At 41.4% G+C, this 21,450-nt stretch overlaps 1 protein-coding gene across 1 annotated transcript in view; it reads right to left on the bottom strand.

Moving 5' to 3' along the window:
- Positions 1–21,450, bottom strand: part of THSD7B (thrombospondin type 1 domain containing 7B) — a 269,406-nt gene that overhangs the window by 190,475 nt on the left and 57,481 nt on the right. The window contains exons 4-5 of the mRNA XM_005242364.3: positions 12,574–12,825; positions 5,044–5,213 (exon numbers count right to left, since the gene is read on the bottom strand). Of these exons, the coding sequence (XP_005242421.2) occupies positions 5,044–5,213; positions 12,574–12,825 (422 nt within the window). The remainder of the gene's footprint in view (positions 1–5,043; positions 5,214–12,573; positions 12,826–21,450) is intronic.

Below are 21,450 nucleotides of genomic sequence, written 5' to 3'. Positions count from 1 at the left end.
GGAAAAAACGCGGCACCTTCCTTAGGAAACGGAGCGTACAGAGCGAAGAAGGCAAAAATGTGCATTTTAGAGCTAAAGAAGACAACGGGGCAGAAAGAAAGGGATGAGAATAAATACAGAATAATTCAAGATATGATTGAAAGGAGTCCTCAAATTCTTCTCTGTGCAATTCTAAACAGACACTAATTTCTGGAAAGTAAAACATGGTGCCAAAACACCTGCTCTCTGGGAATTAAGGATAATCTGAAAAGTTCACGCATCAGATAAGACAGGATTAAACATTTTTGTCTATCAGAACCAGGGAGAAAGCTCACTGTTTTGTGGAATGCAAGAAAGGATAAAGGCTATAAAACTATCATTTTGAGACTCACATAAAAAGGACTTAAATGAAAGTGCAAGGAAACAATTTGACTTTACTGACAGAATCCCCAAATGGTCTGAAAGTGGCTTGTAAGACAAAAAAATACATCAGGGAACATGCACGGGTATGGAACAGAAAGTAACGATTAGACCTGAAAAGGTACTTGAGTATTTACTAAGTCTTGAACTGTAAACAGACTAAAGGAGTTCTTCCTGCTACAGCTGGTGACACACAAGTTTACAAAAAAAAATCTTACGTAACATTAAGCAGATGGATCACATCCTATAAATAAAGCAAAAATAGGTATATGCTGGTGAACTGCAATGAAGTAAGTTGAGGAATTATGTCTACCAACAGGTGAGGGTTGAGTATCTCTCAGAGGAAAGAGGGGTAGAAAAGTAATAAAGACTTCTGTGAGAAATAGTTTTGCAGGTAAACACTAAAGATTATTTAAGAATAACAAAGGCCTTTGTTAGTCTTAGAATAAGGCTATCTAAGAACAATAAATACCTCACACACCTGCTACTGAAATTCAAGATCAAATAAAAACAAATATATGAAGACAAATATAATGGAGACACTCATTAAGAAAAAAAAAAAAGTAAAGAAAACTTTAGAACCTTGCACAGGTATGAGAATTTAATGTGGATTTTCGGATGGGAAATAACAAAGATTAAAAAGATAGGAAACTTCAGTGATTTTCTGGTGAAACACTAGTAACAGATACATTTTATTAGCCAAGTTTACTATGCTGGGTTAACCACAAAGAAGACTCAAGAAAGAACAGCATTTCACAAATGTCTTTTCAGTCCAGTAATTAAAACTTAAGCAGACAGGCTCAAAAAAAACATTATCAGAAAATTCTGAAGGTGAGGGCTAAATTGAATCTCATTCAAAGAAGTAAAAAAGAAAAAAAAGTCAATATATATAAGGCTCAATTTTACAAAATAATGACAGAGCAAGCAGATCCCTAGTTAGAAAGCCACAGAATATATGGAGAGAATAGCAATGCCAGTCACTAAAGACAGCAGATAACTAGTTCAGAGAAGAGAGGAGATGCTTCTGGAGAATCTTATAAAGGATGCCGTCCCCCAGACTACTGAGAAAGAGTCATAGTCTCTAGATAAATCCAAAAAGCAAAATTTAATTAGAAAACAGAAGGATACGCCCTGGCCTTCAGGAGAGAAGGTAAAAAATAAGATTAAATATAGGAATATTAAATGAGAAATAAGATTAAATATAGGAACCTCATAAATTCATTAACTTTTTGAACATAAACACAGACACCTTTCCCAGACTCTAAGAGGAATTTTAATTCCCATATTATTGGACTGACTTACTGTGATTGAGAGGAGAGTTGTATTGCTAAATAAGGAATGAGATTTCATAAACTGATCACTGCATAATATTCTTCCATGCTTTTATCAAATGTCTTTTTTGTTGGTGAACTGGGGATTGTTAGTTAGTGTTGTTCACTCAGATTAATAAAAACTTATCATGGGAAAAATTTATTGTGGGAAAACACATCTAAGATAAGATTTTTGTGACTGTTGATTTTATAAAATGTTATATCAAATCAGAAAACCCCACTTACAAAAGAGAAGAAAATGTGTCCCATGTTGGCAGTGTTTTGCTTTGAATATAAGTTGAGGATCTGCATTTCTGCTTTGTTTAAGAGTTTCCATATGAGTGAGCAGATTTACATCAAAAAAGAGGTATGAAGAAGGGTAACCACCACCACGTCTACAGTTTGTTCCACATCCAGGCACAGGCATCAGGAAGTATCCAGAGAGGAAGTGCAGATCGGAGCTGTACCATAGGTAGCTCACTTGCGTATTCTATGCTACTTTTCAAAATTTCTCTCCTTAAAAACAACATCATTTCAAACATGTAGATTTGCCGCTTGCATCTCTGGATATGAAAAGAATAATGATAAACTTGAAGTATCAGATGACCACCTCTCTGTGAAAATTAAGCATTGTAAATTCAAATGTGTAAAATTCAAGGAGACACTTAAAAAGAAAAAAACGCACGAGGATCTGTTTAAAGCTAATTACGTTAAAGTTCAGTCTAAATTAACTAAAGCCTTACCACTGTGTAGAGATGTAGATTCCTTGAACAGAACAGCTAATGGTTAAAAATAGCGCGGTCTCTTAACTTAGGTGCCTATACATTGGCTCACCTACATACACAGGAACAGACACCTGAATGACCCAACACCTTACCTATTTACTGTTTCCTGCCAGCCTTCCCCAGATGTAAGAGTGACAGAATGCAAGAATATTACAAAAAAATTCAAAGACTGGAAGACCTTCTGCTTCCAAATAACTCATCACTCATGTTGAAAGTATGGACTTCAGCCTCAAGACCTAAAAAATATATAACCTCAGTTGGATCAAGACAGGGATTTCCTAGTTAGGTCACCTCTTGGGGGAGAAAGATATGAACTCTTATCTATGCATTTCTGAAAGTAATACCTGAGTGAAAATTTTCCATTTCCAGTATCTTAAAGTTGGAATTTTAGAATCAAAATCTAGAAAGACTTCAGCAGACTTAACCTTCTGAATAAGTGATATATAAGGACTCAAGAAAACAGGAGGTCTCTTTCTAAATATACACATTTTAATAAAAGAAGAAATAGATGGGAAGACTAAGCAAATTAAAAATGTGAGAGATATCCTTGGGGGATAAAAAAGCTTTGAGCAATATGTAGAAATACAACACAGATGGTACCTGTCTCCAACTAGGATTCAACATATTTTATCCAAGGATGCTGCTGTAGAGACCACAGGACAAAATCTTCTTTCACATATGTCATTGGGACCAGGTCCAAATTCTCATTGGAAGTAACCAGAAGAATAACAACCGTGATGGACGGTAATATCCTATTAGACTCGCTTGTTTGATTCCTGAATGATCCCTTTAAGGACACTCAAGAGGTGAAGAAAGAAAAATTACCGTACTTTTGATGGTAGCAATTAGACTCTATATATTTGCCTATACGTGGAACGATTAACTTCCTCATCTTCTCCCCACCACTGAAAAAATGGTACAATAAAATATGAGATGACCTACTGATGAATACAACTATTCCATCCGTTCAGATTGACAGAAAAGAGGCCAAACAAGATGTCATTCCTTACTTACTCAAAGAACAAAGATTGATCAGTTAGCAAACGATACAGACCGAATATTACTGGATAGGGAAAGATAACAGGGAAGGCTTTCCCTCCTTCTATTTACATGTGACTATGTTGACTACAGATGGGGTTCTCACTTTCTAAGGACTACTGCGTATCAGCAGTACTGCCTTGAAACAGCAGTAATAATTTATATCTTGTGTAATTGCTCTGCTCATTTGTTTTTTTCAGTTGCCTATATGAATTTATTGGGTTTTTTAGAGAAAGAGTTAGAACTGTAAAAACAAGGAAGAGATATCCCAGTTTTTGCGTTTCGTTGAGGGGATGGCTTCCAATTTTTAAGCTGAACTGAACTTTGAATAAAGGAAAAACCTGCAGGTGATCACACACTGGATAGATAGCACTAATTCTGTTGTGAATTACGTTGGTGCAAGGGTTTCAGATGCACTCCTCTAATCTTCTTGAGTAATTCACAATACTGAAAAAGAAGAATGAAGTGTGCATGAAGTCAGTTAAAGCTTGCAGCTCACCAACTTGCTGTACAGTGGCTGCATGGACCACAGAAGCAGTCAGAAGGACAAAGACAGTCAAGAAACGTTACACACCTCTCATCAGCAGTGCTTCTCTTACTTTGCAAGTCATGTGCATCACACACTTGTGTGAAAAACAGCGGCAGTTGTGCTGGGAGAGCAAGGTAGTGCCAGACGTTTGGGAGAAGGTGCAGCAGCAACTATGCATGAACTGAGCAAAGATTAAAATGGGTCTGGTTTTCTATAATCTCAGTCTCTGTGGGATGCCAGGACACACCAGGCATACAGGAAACATTTGCTTTGCCTTTGCAAGTAAATAAATCTAAAGATACGATATTGTGTTCTTATTATCTTACATCTCTGCTCAAAAACATATTCTGGAAGAGCACTACATAGAGTAAATAAAACAGCCTAAGATGAATTATTCATCATGCATCTGTAACTACTCATTATTCTTCTAAAAGGAATATAACTCACTTACAGAGTCCAAAAACTGTCTGTCTGCTCAGAAGTTGTGACAATATTATTTTTGCTTTCCCCTTCAAATCACAAGAAAGATTGTGTATCAGTCTGAAGCGGAGGCTAAAGCCATATCTGGAATGGAGTGTGACATCTTTTTTTATACTCTAAACCAGGACTAAAACCACAAATAACTGTATTCAGATACCAAGGGTCTGGACTACCTGATATATGAAGAGGAACAAAACTCAACTGCAAGCAAAATTTACCTCGTTCATCCTTTAAAACCCTCCGACACAAGTAACCTACAGAACTGGCAGCAATTCACCCCAGAAGGCTGTGGCTCCTGGCAGTTCTTCAGGAACCTGAGGACCATGCCCTCCTGCTCCCTCTGATGCTGAGTAACACCTCCCTGTGTGAGCACAGACACAACGAGGGCATCAGCCAGCCAAAGCCCACTAACAATTGCATGTTATCTACTTTTTTCTTCCTCCCGTTTCTCTTACTCAGATCTACTTGGGCTAGACATTTCAGAATGACCCTACGCGCGTACCTTCCTTCAGCCGGTGCATCCCGAGTTCCACGGTGATTTGGCCGCAGTAGACCTCCCGGGTTTGTATGCCACCTCCACAGAGGCTTACATGCTTGTGCTGGCGAGGGTCCTTCTGGTCAAGGAGGAGGGACACCTGGCAAGCTTTCCATTCAGAAGTCCTCCAGGCAAACCTTTGGAAATAAAAGAGAGCAGGTAAAACCAGAGGTTTTGAAAGCTTGTGGGTGAGGGAGCAGTACTTTATTGCATGACAAAATACAATTGGTTTAATCTTTATAGCAGCATTTCCCTGTCCAAAACAGGGAATGTTCTGAAACATTTTGAATGTTAGATTTGCAAAGGTTAAGTATTTGCTATTTGTCTGGAGTACTTGTGTAAAACTTTTCACATCACACTAATCTCCAAAGCATTCTGAAACACTAAATCATCCTGACAACACCTTTGAGCAGAGTGCAAGGAAGGAATGAAGATTAAGAGGTTCGATTAAGTGCGAAAACCAGTTTTCAAACATGTGGCTCAAACCACTAAACCACACCTCTCTGCCAAGAGCTGGACATCTCACTCTGAAATGCACTTAATAGCTAAAAGCCTACATACGTCAATGGAGCTCCAGGCACCGGGCGGCTTTTCTACAGGTGACAGCTTTATAAATGCCTAGGGTACTACCGATTTCTCCAAGGGATGGGCTAAAGTAACTCAGTTCTCTCATTTCAGTTTCCAGAAGCCGAGATACACAGCAAGCTCTCGATAAAAATACTTTCACTCTATATTCTGTCCACATCTAAACAGCACTAATGGTTTCAAGGAAGGATAACTCTCTTGGGCACAGATATGTGAATGCTGTACAGAATCATCATTGGTGTGCACCAGCTTAAATGGCAGAAAGGACTTCTTAAAACTGTGGGGAAAACCATATTGTGTATCAGTGGAAAGCAAAAGTTATTTCCCCATCATGTCTGAAAATGTAGAGCATATTTCTAATACAACAGTTTTCACAGGCATAATTCAGTTTGGTTCACAGGTCACAGTATCAGTGGAGTAAATAAGAGCCCGAAGTCTTTCTTAGCTTCCTGAACACAAATCTTAGGCAATATTGGTTTTATAACCAATCTGTTCACACTTCTGCTGCTTTATTCCTTTGCTCCTCTAAATTTCATGGTTTACTTTATCCATACAATCGTTGGGTTTAGTGTAATGTATACTATGTAAAATAATTTCCTTCTTTTATCCTCAAGATAAATGCTCTCTCCTCTTACAGCGGATCCACAGTTGTTAAAACTACATCTGTCTGTTAACCTGCGGACTGATCACTGTAAACTCAAGCGCAATGGGGTGTCGCTGCAGAAAAAGTCTTTCACGTTCTAATTGTGTATTCTCCTTAGTGAGTATCTGTTCCCAACTACAGCTATGGCAAGGAAACACACGTCTCAAAATTATATAAAAAATAAATACATTAGTCTGCCTGAGCAAACAGCAATCTCCTCTTAAATTCTTATGCTGTAAATACAGGCATAAGAATGATTTCTAGCCACAAAGCATTTATGAATTTTGTAACATACTCATGGCAAACGTTTGTGAATACTGCCAATTACTTTTATTTTACAGGTGCTTTTTGGATGAGCTGTCATGCTCTCTTAAATAATATACAGTATCGTGTCCAAATTTGGATACACTCACAGGGTTTATTACCAACAGAGAAAACAATAAAGAATGCACTTTTCACATGACAAGCATGAAATACTTGAACTCCCACAACATATAAAGCACAGCTATGAATTTTTTCTTCTAGGAGTCCTTTCTGGGGATTCCTCATCACATTTCTTGGGCCTGCAGTGTTAAATGCAACCTTCTCTTATCACAAAGGCAATGAAAAGTGCTCTTCAAACAACATGGGGTGAGGAGGATTCCTCCTCCACACCACTTCAGGACATCATGCTCTTCAAATTCTACACTTTCAAAACTAGAAGCTTAAATACAGAACACACACCTCTCTCTGCAGCCATGGAAACAGTTGTTTTAGGGAAGTAAAAATGATAATTGACTAAAGAAAAAACTGATTATCAATGTCTGGCTTAGTAGTCAGCTGTGAACTCTGGATCCTAAAGACTCATTTCCAGAGGTGTGAGCACCTGCTTCTCCTATTCAGCATGAGTTGTGGGAGTTAACACCTATGAAAATTAGGCCATCAGTGATTAAAATTATGCAAAATAACTAAATCTGAGCTCAGAGATAATTAAACTTCATCAGCCCCTGAATCTAAAAAAAAAAAATCCCTTTAGTTCTTAACGAACAGCTATTGGGTGCTGCAGCCAGCACCTGCTCTGCTGGGAGCAGCTCAAAGCCTCAGCCCCATCAGCCCATCCTGCTTCTTCCCAGCTGGACATAGTCTCAGCTGTCCGGAATTTTCCGGTAACAAATCCCGACTCCCAAGCATCAGCTGTTTAAAAGGTACACATTTGCACAGCCATGAACAAGCCCACTACACCAGAAATGCATCCAAGGGATTGCTATCCCACCCAGCAGGAAACCTAAAGCAAGATCTTTCCAGATGGATGCAGTGACCTCAGAGAGCTTTGTGACAGACTCTTTGCAAGGTTTTAAGCAGCCTGGCTGATACTCATTATTAGCTTGCCCATCTACGGACTACACTAAAGACAATGAGAATTAACATTACTTAACAAAGAGAAACTGACTGCCTAATATCTCTATATTTAATCAGAAGCTCGTTAATAGCCATTAGCAAAAAAACCCAGAGATTACTGGCTGGCAAATACTTGGGGTTTTTTGTAACTTTGGCAACTTCAAGCCAGTAGTTGCAAATTCTTAGCAATGTCCACAGTGGGTTTGTGACATGACTGTAATTCCTGCAACTGAACAAAAATGACCAAAGCCACCAATGCCACTATGGATGTTCTGCTGTCAGAGCAGACCGTACAAGAAACGCGCTGTACCAGCGCTAAGCTAAGGGGCCAGTGCCATCCAGGCACGCCATTCACCATCCCCAGAGGGTGAAGAGTGGGGTAACTGGAAGTCCAAGGGACATTACACATTTGGGTCAGTTAGCTCCAGCGTACTCTTGTGATCCCTATGCCAAAACCTGTTGCTAGCAACAGTTTCAAATGCCATAGATTGAACATCTCATTTTAACTCCTACCAGTACCTAGACTGATGCAAACTCAGTGTTGTTGCAAGCCCAGCTGTGATCCATGTTCATCTACAGACCTCTTACTACAGCTAAAAAAAATAATCTCAACCTTTCCCTTTGGATTCCCAATAGGCTTGTTGCAGTTTTTGACAATACTGTTTGAGTTACAGGAGGTGTAGCAACCTCAAAGATTGACATACCCCATTGGTGATGGTTAAGAGGACTAGCTAATGTCCCAGATGGGGAGATCCAGAAGCCACAGTTATATCAGTCTGCTTAAGACAACGGGCAAGCAAAACCTGCTAGTTTAGAAACAATAAACTGTGTGCTTGAGGTATCTAGGGGGGAACTTGGCTGATGAAGCTGAAAGGCCTTTCACATCATAAGCAGTGCTGTGAATTTCCCTGCTGAACAGCCAGCGAGGCGGCAGAAGAGCAGGTCCCACAGACCTGTTACAATCAAGGCACACAACGCTCTCGCACCGCGACGCCCAACCGCGGCCAGAGGGAAGTGCCCAGCACGGAGCTGGAGCACCAAAGCTTCCCCACCTGATCCAAGGGGAGGCCCCAAAGCTGCCCAGCTGAACGGAGGTCATTGCCGCATGCCCAGGATGGGTGAAGGTCAAAGGGCTGAAGAGCAGCGTTGCCACCACTCCCAAAGCGTAACTCCAGCAGCCCGCTAGCAGGGTTCCCTGCATTTTCTTTCAAGTCTTTCCTGCCTCACACTAATGCCTTCTCTTTAATTGGCACCCATAATAGGCCTCATTTACAAAGTGATACCATCACACCTGTATCTCAGCAATAACCCCAAGCTGTTTGGGGAAAAAAAAAAAACAACAACCAAAACACAAAACCAAAAACAACACAAAAAACCCCACACAAAACCTAGGTCTAAAAACTTACCCATTTTCCATCATCTAACTTCTGAAAAGCTTTGAATTTCCAACAAAGCAAAGAGGGTTTTTTTTTCTAAATCCCTGTCTTGTAACATAGCAACCACAACCAAAATGAAAGATTTAAAGACATAATCATAATCCTGCAAAATCTATCTATTCCCAGTGAACATGAAAGCTACACATCAAGGATAAAAATGATATAATACATTGTTTTAAAAGTGATGACTCAGTGACAGTTATGCAACAAACAAGTGCTCAATATCTTTCCAATTTATAGTAACCTCTTGGTCTCTTTAGTTTATAGGACTTATGCTCTTAGCGTTACACAAGTTTTATACCTGTATATACCCATTCGCTTTAATTGAACTATCCCAAATTTATATCACAATAAAAGAAAGTAAAATCACCTCCTATGTATTTAAGCTTTTTAAGCGCTTAATCTAATCCCTTCAGAACAAGCAACCAAAAGTAAAACAAAGCACAATGCTCTGGAGTCCTACATGCAGTTAAAGTGTTTTATTTTCTTCATTTAAAATATCGATTAAAGAAGTTACTGTAAACTTCAGCCATAAAATTAAAAGGCCTTCCCATTTAACAGCAAATTTACACTAATTGCCATGTACCTGTGATGGGACCTTTAACTTGTACCCTTGCCATGGACATAGAGATAAGACTTAACGCAGCAGTTTTGTTTTTCTTCTCCCCCCTCTGGATCCTTTTAGGAGGTTGGACTATAATTTCATCCATGTCCCCTGCTGAGTGTAACTCTGCAAGTGCTTCCTCTTGAGCTGCTGCTTCTTCTGTGTTGGTGGAAGTACTCTTCGGTATGTACCTTCATTCAGGCATGAGGTGTTCTCCATCCCTACTTTAAAAAACAGCCTCTAGAGAATCCCCTGCCTTCACCTGCTCAGAGACTTGCTCTGTTTCTGGTCCATGTCCTCACCAGTTGTTTGTTTTGGGTTTTTTTGCTGTAGCCTGGAGTATGCTTTGAAAAAGTCTTGCCAAAAGAATAAAGCTAAAGGAAAGGCTACTTGTCTTAAAATCAACCAAAACATAGCCAAGAGCATATTTCAGGAACTGGGAAAGTGCACAGGACTCCCACCTTAAAAGATTTGAAGACTAATCTGATTAGGCAAACACAAACCAGAAAGAAAGAATGAATGGTTTAGTGTTGAGACCAGACAAATGAAGGAGAATGTCTTTTATTTCTGCTACTGAATCTCCTTAAATTCATCATCATCTTAAAAGGGGAAGAAAGAAAAGATAACTGTTTGGTAAGCTTCAGCAAAGCCACAGATGAAGTGGCATATATTTAAGGGGAAAAAAAGCTTAATCTTACTAGGTATTACACCGCAAAGAGAATATGCTCAAGCAAGGAGAACAGGAGCATCAAAGACTACTTATATTATTTCATAGGGATTAAAACTGCATCCCTCTATGGCTGAAAGCTACTGCTTTCCAGTGTGAAATACTCCCAGCATCTTGGCCACCAATTCCCAAAGACCAACACCAAATCACCAGGCTGTGAACTGTAACAAGGACCGATAACATCCTTTACCAGCTGCTGACACTTAAATAACATACCTAAAAGTCTTTGACTTGTGTTCATTAATACAAAATTCTGGCCCCCACAGCCTTGTGTCTGACAGACTCAGAGCACATACTACAACATTCTAGCTTTTCATTCCTGCTCGTTTCTGCAGTATTAAATGGCTAAATCAAAGTCTACTAATAAGGCACTACTGTAAAATTCTTCTCAGTACTGCATAGTGTGAGAAGGTCATAGCCTACCACTTGCATTTTGAGATATTACATCCCTATGGAAAAAAAAAAAACAAACCAACAACAAAACAAACACACACAATTAACTAAATACCAGAATATTTTTTTCCCCCCAATATTTGTAGTTAAGTGGCTCTATTAACCTATAAGTCTAATGTCATTTTTCTGGGCTAGGTCATTAGGCAGTTTACCCTAGCCCACGCAGATGGCATTGCCTGAAGGATTAAAGGTGTGCAGGTATGGTGGGATGCAGAAGGTTGAAGGGCTCCTAGCCTCATGAAAACCTGGGCATAGCAGCGATATACCAAAAGAACCACAGGTGTCCTTCTATAGCGAGAGTAGCACCTCCACAAAATTGTCAGTGTTCTGCAGGTTCTCAACTTCTGGGCCCTCCTGGCTCTTCACCAAGCTCCTGCAATCATTTGTACTTTAATACAGTGCAGTGCCAAAAAGCAGAAGCAAGAAACTAGGAACAGGCACGTGTCTGTTCACTCCCTGATAAACTACCAGCTGGTCTACCCTAATCAGGTGTCACCTGCACCCACACTCCTGCACAAAATCAGCAAGACAATGTGTTAATGTATTGTCTTTGAAATTGATGTGCATTGGGGCAGGAGCAAAAAAAATCACTCTGTAAGAGCCTTTCCGTAGCACGTAATCAAGCAACATAAGGGTTTTTTTTATATACTTCCCCTCTTCTGCTAGCAGGGTGCATAAAAATGATCAGCATTTGATTTTGAATGAACCCAACGATACAGAGACACTTTTACAGGTCACACCTTCCTAAGAAATGTATCTTGCAAAGGCTTTATCAAAGGTTTTGGCAGTATCTGGCACAGCCCCAGAAACTCAGGTGTTGAGCACTGAATAGACCTCCCATTAAACACTCTCATTCACAGACAGGGAGATTTGTCTGCATGCACATAAAATTTTATCAATCTTGAAGCATTTTACAGTCAATCTCAGAACGTCACATGAAAAATTAAGCAATATTTTATATTCTTTGCAAAGCGAACTAGAAAACCCCTATGCTAGCCTGGCCAAGCATAACGGCATGGATTTGCAGTCCAGAAAGGCGAGATCCTCACCTTCTGCCAGAACTAAGATTGCCATAAACCAAGCAAGCACTCAAAAGTGCAAAGTTTCTCATTTCAAGAGGTGCCCAGAGGGAAGCTGAGTAAAGCCCAACCTATTACCTCTGACCAGCTCCCACTTTCCCCAAGGAGGACCGGGATTTTTTTATGGGGAGATGAAGAGGAATCATTAAATTTTATGTAAAAATTGCAATTTCAAAGCCAATAAAAGCACAGCCATGGAGACCTGCCCAGTCTGTGCAGCTGAGGAAATTCTCTGAAACAGCAATCAGTACGAAAGCCCTTCCAGAGAACAAGAGTATCAGCTCTCAGTCTTTAAAATATGAAAACATAAACTCTAGTGGGTGTTAATTTAAATTTATTTCTATATGTAAGTGTAATTATTGTAATAGCAATAACGATAATAGTAACATTTTTTGTAATTGTTGCTAACAGTAATAGCACTAATCACAGTTAAGGATGATCAAATCGATGATCTTTTAGACATGGAGAGGAAGCATGACACGCGACCCCCTCCAAGCACCAACACTGAATAAGGAAGATCTGCTCTGCACAAGGCAGTCACCAAACAGGGGCGTCTTTACTTCCAAAAACCGGGCTAAAAGCACTTGCTATACCTGGGGCAAGGCTGCAGCAGCTCCTTCCCTCCCACGCTGCACGCTTCCCTCTCCTCCAGCTCTGGGCATTGCCTCCCGGCACCCACAGCCACACTGCGCAGGCCACGGCGCCGGCTGCGAAAGCCAGGGGTAAGCTCTCCCCAGCCGCAGGTCTGCGAGCAGGTGCTCCATGCGGACCACTCTGACGTCTCGCAGTCTTTGGCGATGACACAGGACTTGAAGGTCAAAGGGACAGGATCTTGCAGGCAGAAGCTGCAACAAGAACACAGTAAAACAGCTGAAGAGGTCTTGCTTAATTATTTATTTTTATTTTTATTTTTTTCAAGCCAAACCTCCAAAGAAGAAATCCACGGTCATGCGGGTAAATCAGAAGACCTGCCTCAACACCAACACAATTAGAGTAAGAGCAGCTGTAATGTCGTGCACGTAACACACTTCCAGGGAGCTGTGGGTGCAATCTTGCAAGCCAGGTAGTTGCAAATAATGCACCTCATTTATTTCAAGTTAAAACAGATGCAAAAGGCACTATATTTGCTCCTGTGTAGTTAGAATTTCACAGTTTATTCAGGATGGAAAATAAAAGCCAAGCCCCAGAGAAATACTGCCACTGGTAACCATTCCCATCACCCCACGCACAGGACAAGCTGTCTGACATCCATCCAAGTGTCAGCACGTCCTGCTGAGCACCTTTGCTCTTCTAAAAAATAATTAGTCATACGCTAATAAGAAAGGTGTTGGTTTTGTGAGGCTGTTATCAAACAAAAGCTGTCAAACAACGTCAGAGGGTTTTCAAACCTGACAAACCACCAGAGATCCAGGAACGCTGCAAAGGTGGCTGTGTTTTGGGACTCAGTTACTCCTGCTGACATTAGGACACGATCTTCATTCATTCTGGAACACATGAAGGCACCGCACGAGGCCCAATAAAATGGAAGACCAAATTTTAAGAGCTGTCACCTGTTGATGTTTGGTATCAAGATACAAAGGCCCAGAATAAAATTTTCAGGTGTTTCAGAGTTACAATAGTTTGTCACAATAGAAAAGTAAGGCAAACGTAGGAAATGCTTCTGGGAGAAGACAAACCTCCAGACTAAGGCCACCATTCTTCCTTGCTCTTCCACTTCTGTCTCAGCCAGTGGATGGTTCTCCTGCCCTGCGCCCACTGGGAGGGACCCCACAGGGCACAGGTGCTGCTGCTCCATCTCACCCCAGCTGGAGAGCAACCAAAGAGTCACTACATCTCCCAAAATGGGAGAAAAAAACTTTTCTCGTCTCTCAAAAATCTTAGATGCCTGAGGTAACAGAGCACGAAAGGACACACCAAAAGAGGACTGAGGTACATCCGAGCAGAGACGTCAGTGGGGCACCACGAAGGATGGGATGGGGCAAAAAAAGATGAAAGCCAGATAAAAAGAGGAGTCACCAGGAGCCAAGGAACCAAGATTTTCTGGGTTCTGCCTAGTGTTATACAGGTGATGCAGATTGGCCTCCAAAATTAAGACCATACATGAACTCAATGTGAACTCTCTCTAAATGTGTCTTCTCCAGCCTCCAGTTGCCCACGGTCAGGCTTTTGCCAACTGTAAGGAGCAAACAGAGGTACACTGCAAAGGTGTGAAATCCAGAGCTGCTGCCAGGGAACCAGCCATTACCTCACTTTACAGCACAGTTTCACTAACCTGACTTTCTCTAAAGAAAACAGACTGGGGCAATCACCTCAGGATTGCAGGGCGGTCTCATAGGGGGATAGGGGGAGCAGAGAAGATAAAGAACGTTCACTTGCTTCTCCTCCAGCCTAGAAATTGGCCCTGTTTTCACAAAGGTCAATAGGAATGATCCCACTGAACCACATCAAGTTTGACTAGACCCTCAACTACCAGCAAAATACAGCATTTAGTGGCTTAACGTCACGCTTCAAACTAACAAAAATTAAATACATTTTTTTTTAAAAAAAAACAGTGTTACAACTTTTTGTCTCTGTTCCCTCACTCAGAATAACACATTAATCTCACAGGTGCTGTGAGGGTGAATTTACTGAGGTTTATTTTAACAACTGCATACAGCAGAAAAAGCCTGTGATACAGCCCCCTCAAAATAAAATTATTCTGGCTTACAACTCAAAATGTCTTGTTCCTCCATTACATGTCAAATGCAACTGATTGCAAAGCTGTCTAGTACACAATGTCAATACTACTGAACCAAGGACTGAGAAGTAATAATCATTATATCTGTACTTATTAACCCAGGGATTTTGAGTCTTGTTTGGAATACTAGGTTAGGTGGAGCCACATGAATGGTAATTTTATTTCCTTTTTTGCACTTTTTCAACAGTTACCAGATGAGCCACCTGTACCACAACATTAACAAGAAACAAGAATTCCTGATTTTGAGGAGATAAAACAGTAGTACTTAAAATCACTCTCAAAACTGACGGTACTAGAAAACTAGAGGTTATCTGAGAACACAGCATAGAGGGTAACTGATCTCACATTTTAAAGAGGGATCAAAATTTCATATTCAGATACCACTATGAAAACCCAAATCATGCTGGATCTTTACTGAAATACCAAACAAAACGAAGCCTTTAAAAATCTGCTTGGAGGTCGTCTTTAATACTATAATATCACTAGCCCCCATTCTTAGCGAGACAATGCCTACAATGCCTCTCTCTCCTAATGGCTTCAAACCTGGGCAGCCACTCTGCCCAGCAATCATCCTTGCTATTTGCAAAAGCCTTTGAAGTATGCATAGACTGAATAGCTGCTTCTTTCCCTGAAAATCCCTTCACTGCTCCTACTAGAAGAGGCTAAAGAGATAACTTTGTTGACCTTAAGGTGAACAAGACGTGGAGCTGGCAATTTCCATCCTTCTGCTTGAGTAGGTTTTTGAGAGAGAATTACATGCAACTGCCTAACAGAAAGCGAATCTAATTAACTTGTACCTACTCATTCAGAGCCTCAAAGTCAAATTAATTGTGACACGAAGCAACACAAAGACAAATGTAAAAACACGCTTTTGCATGAAATTCAGACAGAGTCTTTCATGTCACAGATGTATTTAGGACAATCTAATGCAGATAAAGCCCAGACGTGCGAGACACTTGCTGATCTGAGCTTGCACACCAGATGTGTATTTGCACTGCTGTGGTTGCATCCAAACTGGCAGGGAGGAGGAGGTCTTAGGGACAGGGATACTATGTAAGCCCTGTTTATAAATCAACTTTCCACATATTAATGTATCAGGTTAAATTTACTTCTTGGGAGTCAATCTGGTAAGTACACATAGTTATACATATAGCTACATAGATCTGTGATATAGCAGGGTACTTACATGATTTATGCTTTTTTCTATGCTACATGCTTGAATTGACACTAAAACTAGAGGAATTGTTTCACAACCTAAGTTAGCTTGCCTGCAGCATAAGATAGATCTGTTAGTTGGCAGGCAGCAGCAGCACACCACCTAACACGCTCAAGTGTAAGAGCCCTCTTACCCTCTCGTGTACTGAAGGGCAATAAACCACATACCAACACAAAAAAAGACCCCACTAAACCAAAGAAAACATACTCATGCCTGTTTCACACTCATAGTCCTGGAGCTACAAGCAGAAAAGCAAGAGGGGGAGGAGGAGAAGTGGTCCCATGGTCCCATGTACCACTCCTACTGCGCAGCTCCGCATCCCCCGTGACTGTAACTGCAGGCTGCTGCCCACATCGCAACACAGCTCTGCTCCTCCAGCTCCAGCCACGCTGTCCTCATGAGATACAGTGATTGTGCAGCCCCAAGCTGAACCACATCATCTTTCCATTCTGGACAAAAAGTTAACTCACCAAAAAATTAGTAAATTTTCCAATGGTTCAGTGCATCTGTGTGATGTGCCTTACAGTCACACAGTTCCCACATCCACCACAAGGAAATGAGTGGGAACACATCTATCAGCAGGAAAAAGAAGCAGTGTCCTTTTAAAAACTGTCCAGGAGCAGTGCATGATTAAATCAGGTTGGGCACAGCACAGAAATTATCCCTGGTTTCCCTTCCCAACCATATCAATACATACAGAATTAAAGCTGAATGCGTTTCCTTACATTAGAGGATGAGACAGGTGGTTATTGTTGAACCTTTCATACTGGAAAGATAATCTCTGAAATAATTTGACACACTAAGAAGCTATCACCATGCCCACGCTGCTGGTACGGGAGGCAGCACCAGAAGGACAGGGTACCGCTCCAGCAGCTAGCCTCTCCCCCGGCAGCTCAGGGAAGGCTGCCAGCAAGGGTCAAGCCAGACACAGGAATGCATGCTCAAATCCACCTGCTGCAGAGCAAGAAAATCCTGAAGTGAGCTAAACTACACTGATAACAACACATTTCCATTTCTTCCCTTTTTCTAACATAATCTCCTGTTCCATAATCAATGACCCAACCTTACCGGCCACTGGAATACACACTACCTGCCTCTTGCGCTTGGCTAATATTAGGGTCTAATAATGGACACAGTCTTGCCACATTCCTAACAGCACAATAACTTTTTTTCCCCTTAGGAAACCATCAATCAATGTTAGCAGGCATACTTTCAAAATGTATTTTAGGGTCCTCAAGAGCTGCCAGAGCTGTTTTGGATACTGACGATACCATATATTCAATCTGTACAGCAAAGGCTTCTTTGGCAGGAGAAACACCAGTCCCTCCTGCACCAGGGTGGTAAGGGAGACGAGGAATATTTGGCCATTATACAATGACCAAAAGGAAGGGAAAGGGAACTGAGATTCCTGTAAGCCAAACACACACAGGGCTTTGGTGTCTAAGATGTCTAAGTTTTGGTGTCTCCAAAACTTAATGCACCAGATCCTGTTTCAATTAAAAAAAAAATGCCGACTTACATTTGCGCTACCCTAGGCTGCCACCAAAATCTTAGGGCTAAAGAAGCAGCTGGCTTTCAGCACAATTTGAAAACAGAAAGAAAAAAAAATATTATTGGGCACTACTTCTAAAATGTTACTTACTGAAATGAAAAAAATGGTTACTGTTCCTTTGTTTCATGTGCCTTCAATAAAAGCAAAGGAAATAAACAAAACTTTTTAAAAGCAGACTAGAAAATAAAATCTCTTTTTTATCTGATAGCTCAGGGATTTGTTTTCAATCCTGAGCACCAAGGCTTGATTCCTACATCTGCTGGGAGGAATGTGAACATACATCTCCTCGCCCAGATCACAACCATAGCCACCAAAACACACGCTACAGCGCAGCATTCCCGCCTCTGGACTGCAACGTTCTGTATTCATCCAGAGAACAGAAGAACATCAACACTATAAACTGCAAATATTTTTTTCCTAAAAATGTACAATAGCACAGTGGTTAAGCACAATCCACTAGGAAATGGATAATGGAAATTCAAATCACAGAGGCAAACAAAAGGGCTGAATGCTGCTCTACCTCAGCCTTGACAGACTGTTTTCCCTTGACTGAGTTTGACCTGAATTTTCACTTACGAAGGCAAAGTAAACAGAAACCCAAATCTAACTCTATTCTATCATTGTTGTCATCTTACAAGTAGGATGAAGAGTTTAAGAAATATGTACCCAAGACTCCTAATCCAAATAGTAGTAATAAGAAAACCCTAAAAATGTTTGCTCCTGACTTTAACTTCTCAGTGTGTTTAGTGAGCACATTAGGTTAGAAAATAAGGTTTAAGTTATTCAGGATTTCAGTGGCTAGTTATGGGCACTCATTTAATTAAACTACAGTTCTATGTTTAACCTTATAAAAAAAAAAAAAGGCAAGTGCCTTTGTCTCACTATTCAGTAGATCTTTGCAACTGTGACAAGACAAAAAATGAAAAAGAACAGAAGTTCTAGCACATTCATTTCTTGCAACTTTTTCAGAGAATTTTCTTCTAATGGATAGAAGTGCTTATGTTTAAGTTTGTAACTGGATATGAGATTTAACGCAAAACTAATACTTTTTTCTGAAATGGAATGAAATCTGAATTTTATCTGAACAGTATAAAAGAAAAAATCTAGCTTGTTAAAAGTCTTTAAAAGCTTCAAATCAGATCCATAAAATCATTCTATTTTGATGTTATTGCTTTTATTTTCACAAATATAAAGTTTCTGCACCAAAATTGTTTCTAAGCAGAAATGAACCGGCCTCAAGGTCTATTGATGTTCTGCTGTCCAATTATCTTCATTTCAAGTGCTTCCAAAAAGGTCTGTCCCTCCCTTTCCACTCCCTTTATCCCTTTTCCTTCCATTTGGACAGATGTAGAACCTCCAAACTGAAAAAATATTTCCTCAAAAACATTTTCCAGCTCTTTCCCTGATAGGGCACACCCAACCTTCCACACACTTGCGCTCCTCCCCAAGTAATTCCCATTTACAGCTTTCACCTTTAAAATTGGTAAGGTTTTTTTCTTTACATCTTCAAGGATGGTACAGACACACAGATCTTCGTAGGCACAATTATTTAAATTAAAAATAATATTTTCTTTATAATGCAAAGGATTCTTCAGCTCCTACCTGAGGGCTTACTGTAAAGCCACAAGACCCTTTTTGCAGGGTTCAATGGCCTCGCTTCAGCATCAGTGAAAAACTGGAAGGATCAGGCACGTTCCCTGCCACTGTGACCAGTTTCAGAAAAGAAAGGACACCCCACCTGCCATTCCCATCAACCGCCAACTTGTTAGACAAGCAGCCAAAATGACGAGGGGACTGGAGCATCCCCCTGCTGGGGAAAGGCTGAGGGAGCTGGGTCCTTCGGCCCGGAGCAGAGGAGGCTGAGAGGGGATCTCATCGATGGCTGCAAACCCCTTAAGGGCGGCCGTCCAGGGGACGGGGCCAGGCTCTTTCCAGGGGTGCCCAGCGACAGGACAAGGGGCGACGGGCACAAACTGCAACACAGCAACTTCCCCCTGAACAGGAGGAAAAACGTCCTTACCTGGAGTGTGCCGGAGCCCTGGCACAGGCTGCCCAGGGAGCCTGCGGGGTCTCCTTCTCCGGAGACATTGCAGACCTGCCTGGACGTGACCCTGTGCAGCCTGCTCCAGGGAACCTGCTCCGGCCAGGGGAAGGGCTGGCTGACCTCCAGAGGCCCTGCCAACCCCCACCTTCTGTGATTCTGTGAGCACCCTGACAGTAATCCAGCCTTTGTAAGAAGTGAACATGTTCCATCTTTTAGTCTTGAAAAACCAGCTCACACTCAACTCCACCGACATCCACTTTTTGTCCAGGGGCTGTTCTCTCACGCCGAGGAGCACAACCCAGGTGCCCTCTCCAGTGCGCTCGCTGCTGGGTGCCAGCCTCGCCGGCTGCTCCACAGCCCTGAGGTTAGACACCAGTAAATTAAATAACCCTGATAATAGATCAGGCATCTTTGCCATTGCATTATAAATTAGGGGGCAAGGTGTGCATATGGCTCCTCTCCTCACGCAGCCTTCAACCCATCAGGGTGGTTAGTTGCCTGCTCCCATTATCCACCTCTTTCCTGCAAGAGTCGGGCAGACGTGGTGGAGGCAAAGCCCTGGCAGACCAGCAGCTCATAGCCAGCAATTAAAGCACATCTCGGGATGTTCCCCTGTCTCCCCTCAGTTTTCCAGAAATTTAATTAGTATCTCTCATTGGTACTTACTCAACGGTGTTAGTCAAAATAGGAAACCTTGGCCAGGGAAAGGGAAAAGCAGAAATAAGGCACTTCTTTCCAGTTTTACAGCAGACACTTGGCTGCCTGCCAATCCCCGCTACAAGGTTATGCAAATGCATTTACTCTTCCTTATCAGTAGCCAAAGTATCATCGCTCTTGTAAAGCGACTTCTGCAAGATAGGGTCCGTTCTTCAGAAGAATGGCAGCAAATACGCTGCACAGCAAAACTAGGAGGACATTACCAGGGGATGCCTGAAGGGAGTCATTGTCAGGGGTATTCAATATCAGTGACACTCCAGCCCTGCAATTAAATACAGATTGGGTTTGAGGCTTGGATTTCAGGTCCAAGAGGAGAAAGGAAAAGTGTGTGACACTGGACAACATAACATGACATGACCTTCTGTCCTCTATACAATCAATGGGGTTTCCTCTTGTATTTGGAGGAAGAGTAAGGGATGGGTCCGGCTCAGCTCTCTACAGTAAATCTGAGACAGAGCCTCAGCAGAAAAAGTCTGCCAGGAGGCACCCATTGGAGCTGTACACTCCCAAAAGGGGGGCTAGATTGGCAAAAAAACCAAACAAACCAGAAAGGAGCAAGGAAGAAGACAGCTTGATCAGGGGCAGAGTCACTAAAGCTAAAGCTACCGGGACGCTCTGCGCTGTCATCCAGAAATTCCATGTATAACTCAGACAGCAGCACAACAAAGAGCAAACATGTCTAGAAACTGTCTTCCATTCCCTGTTCTTACAGCAAATGCAGGAGTGAGTGAGAGGGCAAAGCGAGTGACATTTTAACAAAATCAGGATCCCCTTCGCAGAGCCTCTGATAAGGAATGAGATACAAGAGGCAGAAGAATAGCTAACAAGCGTTAGCAGACATAAACCTGCTGCTGGTTGCACGGCGGCATAAATCACAAGTGACTCCATTAACGTCAAGCAGCTACATGAGCATAAAATCTGTATATTTAGAATCAGCATATATTTTGAGAGAAGTAATAAAGTCAAGATGTTAGAAACCGTTGGAGCAATTCACAAAGTTTGACTTTTTTCCAACCCATAAAAGAATTCTGTACTTTGCTATAGGTGTAATAGTAGGGGGTAAGAAAAAGGCAAGAATGTATATTTTCACCTCGATATGTGTGCAAAACCACTGCAGACATTAACAGAGATAGAGAATTGGATGTAAAATAACCCTTTGTCTCCTCCATTTGAGTTTGTGCAGGTGCCAGGAGCTATAGATGAC

The sequence above is a fragment of the Falco peregrinus genome, chromosome 8 (genome assembly GCF_023634155.1).
Source record: "Falco peregrinus isolate bFalPer1 chromosome 8, bFalPer1.pri, whole genome shotgun sequence".
NCBI classification, from domain to species: domain Eukaryota; kingdom Metazoa; phylum Chordata; class Aves; order Falconiformes; family Falconidae; genus Falco; species Falco peregrinus.
This window is presented reverse-complemented; position numbering and strand designations above follow the sequence as displayed.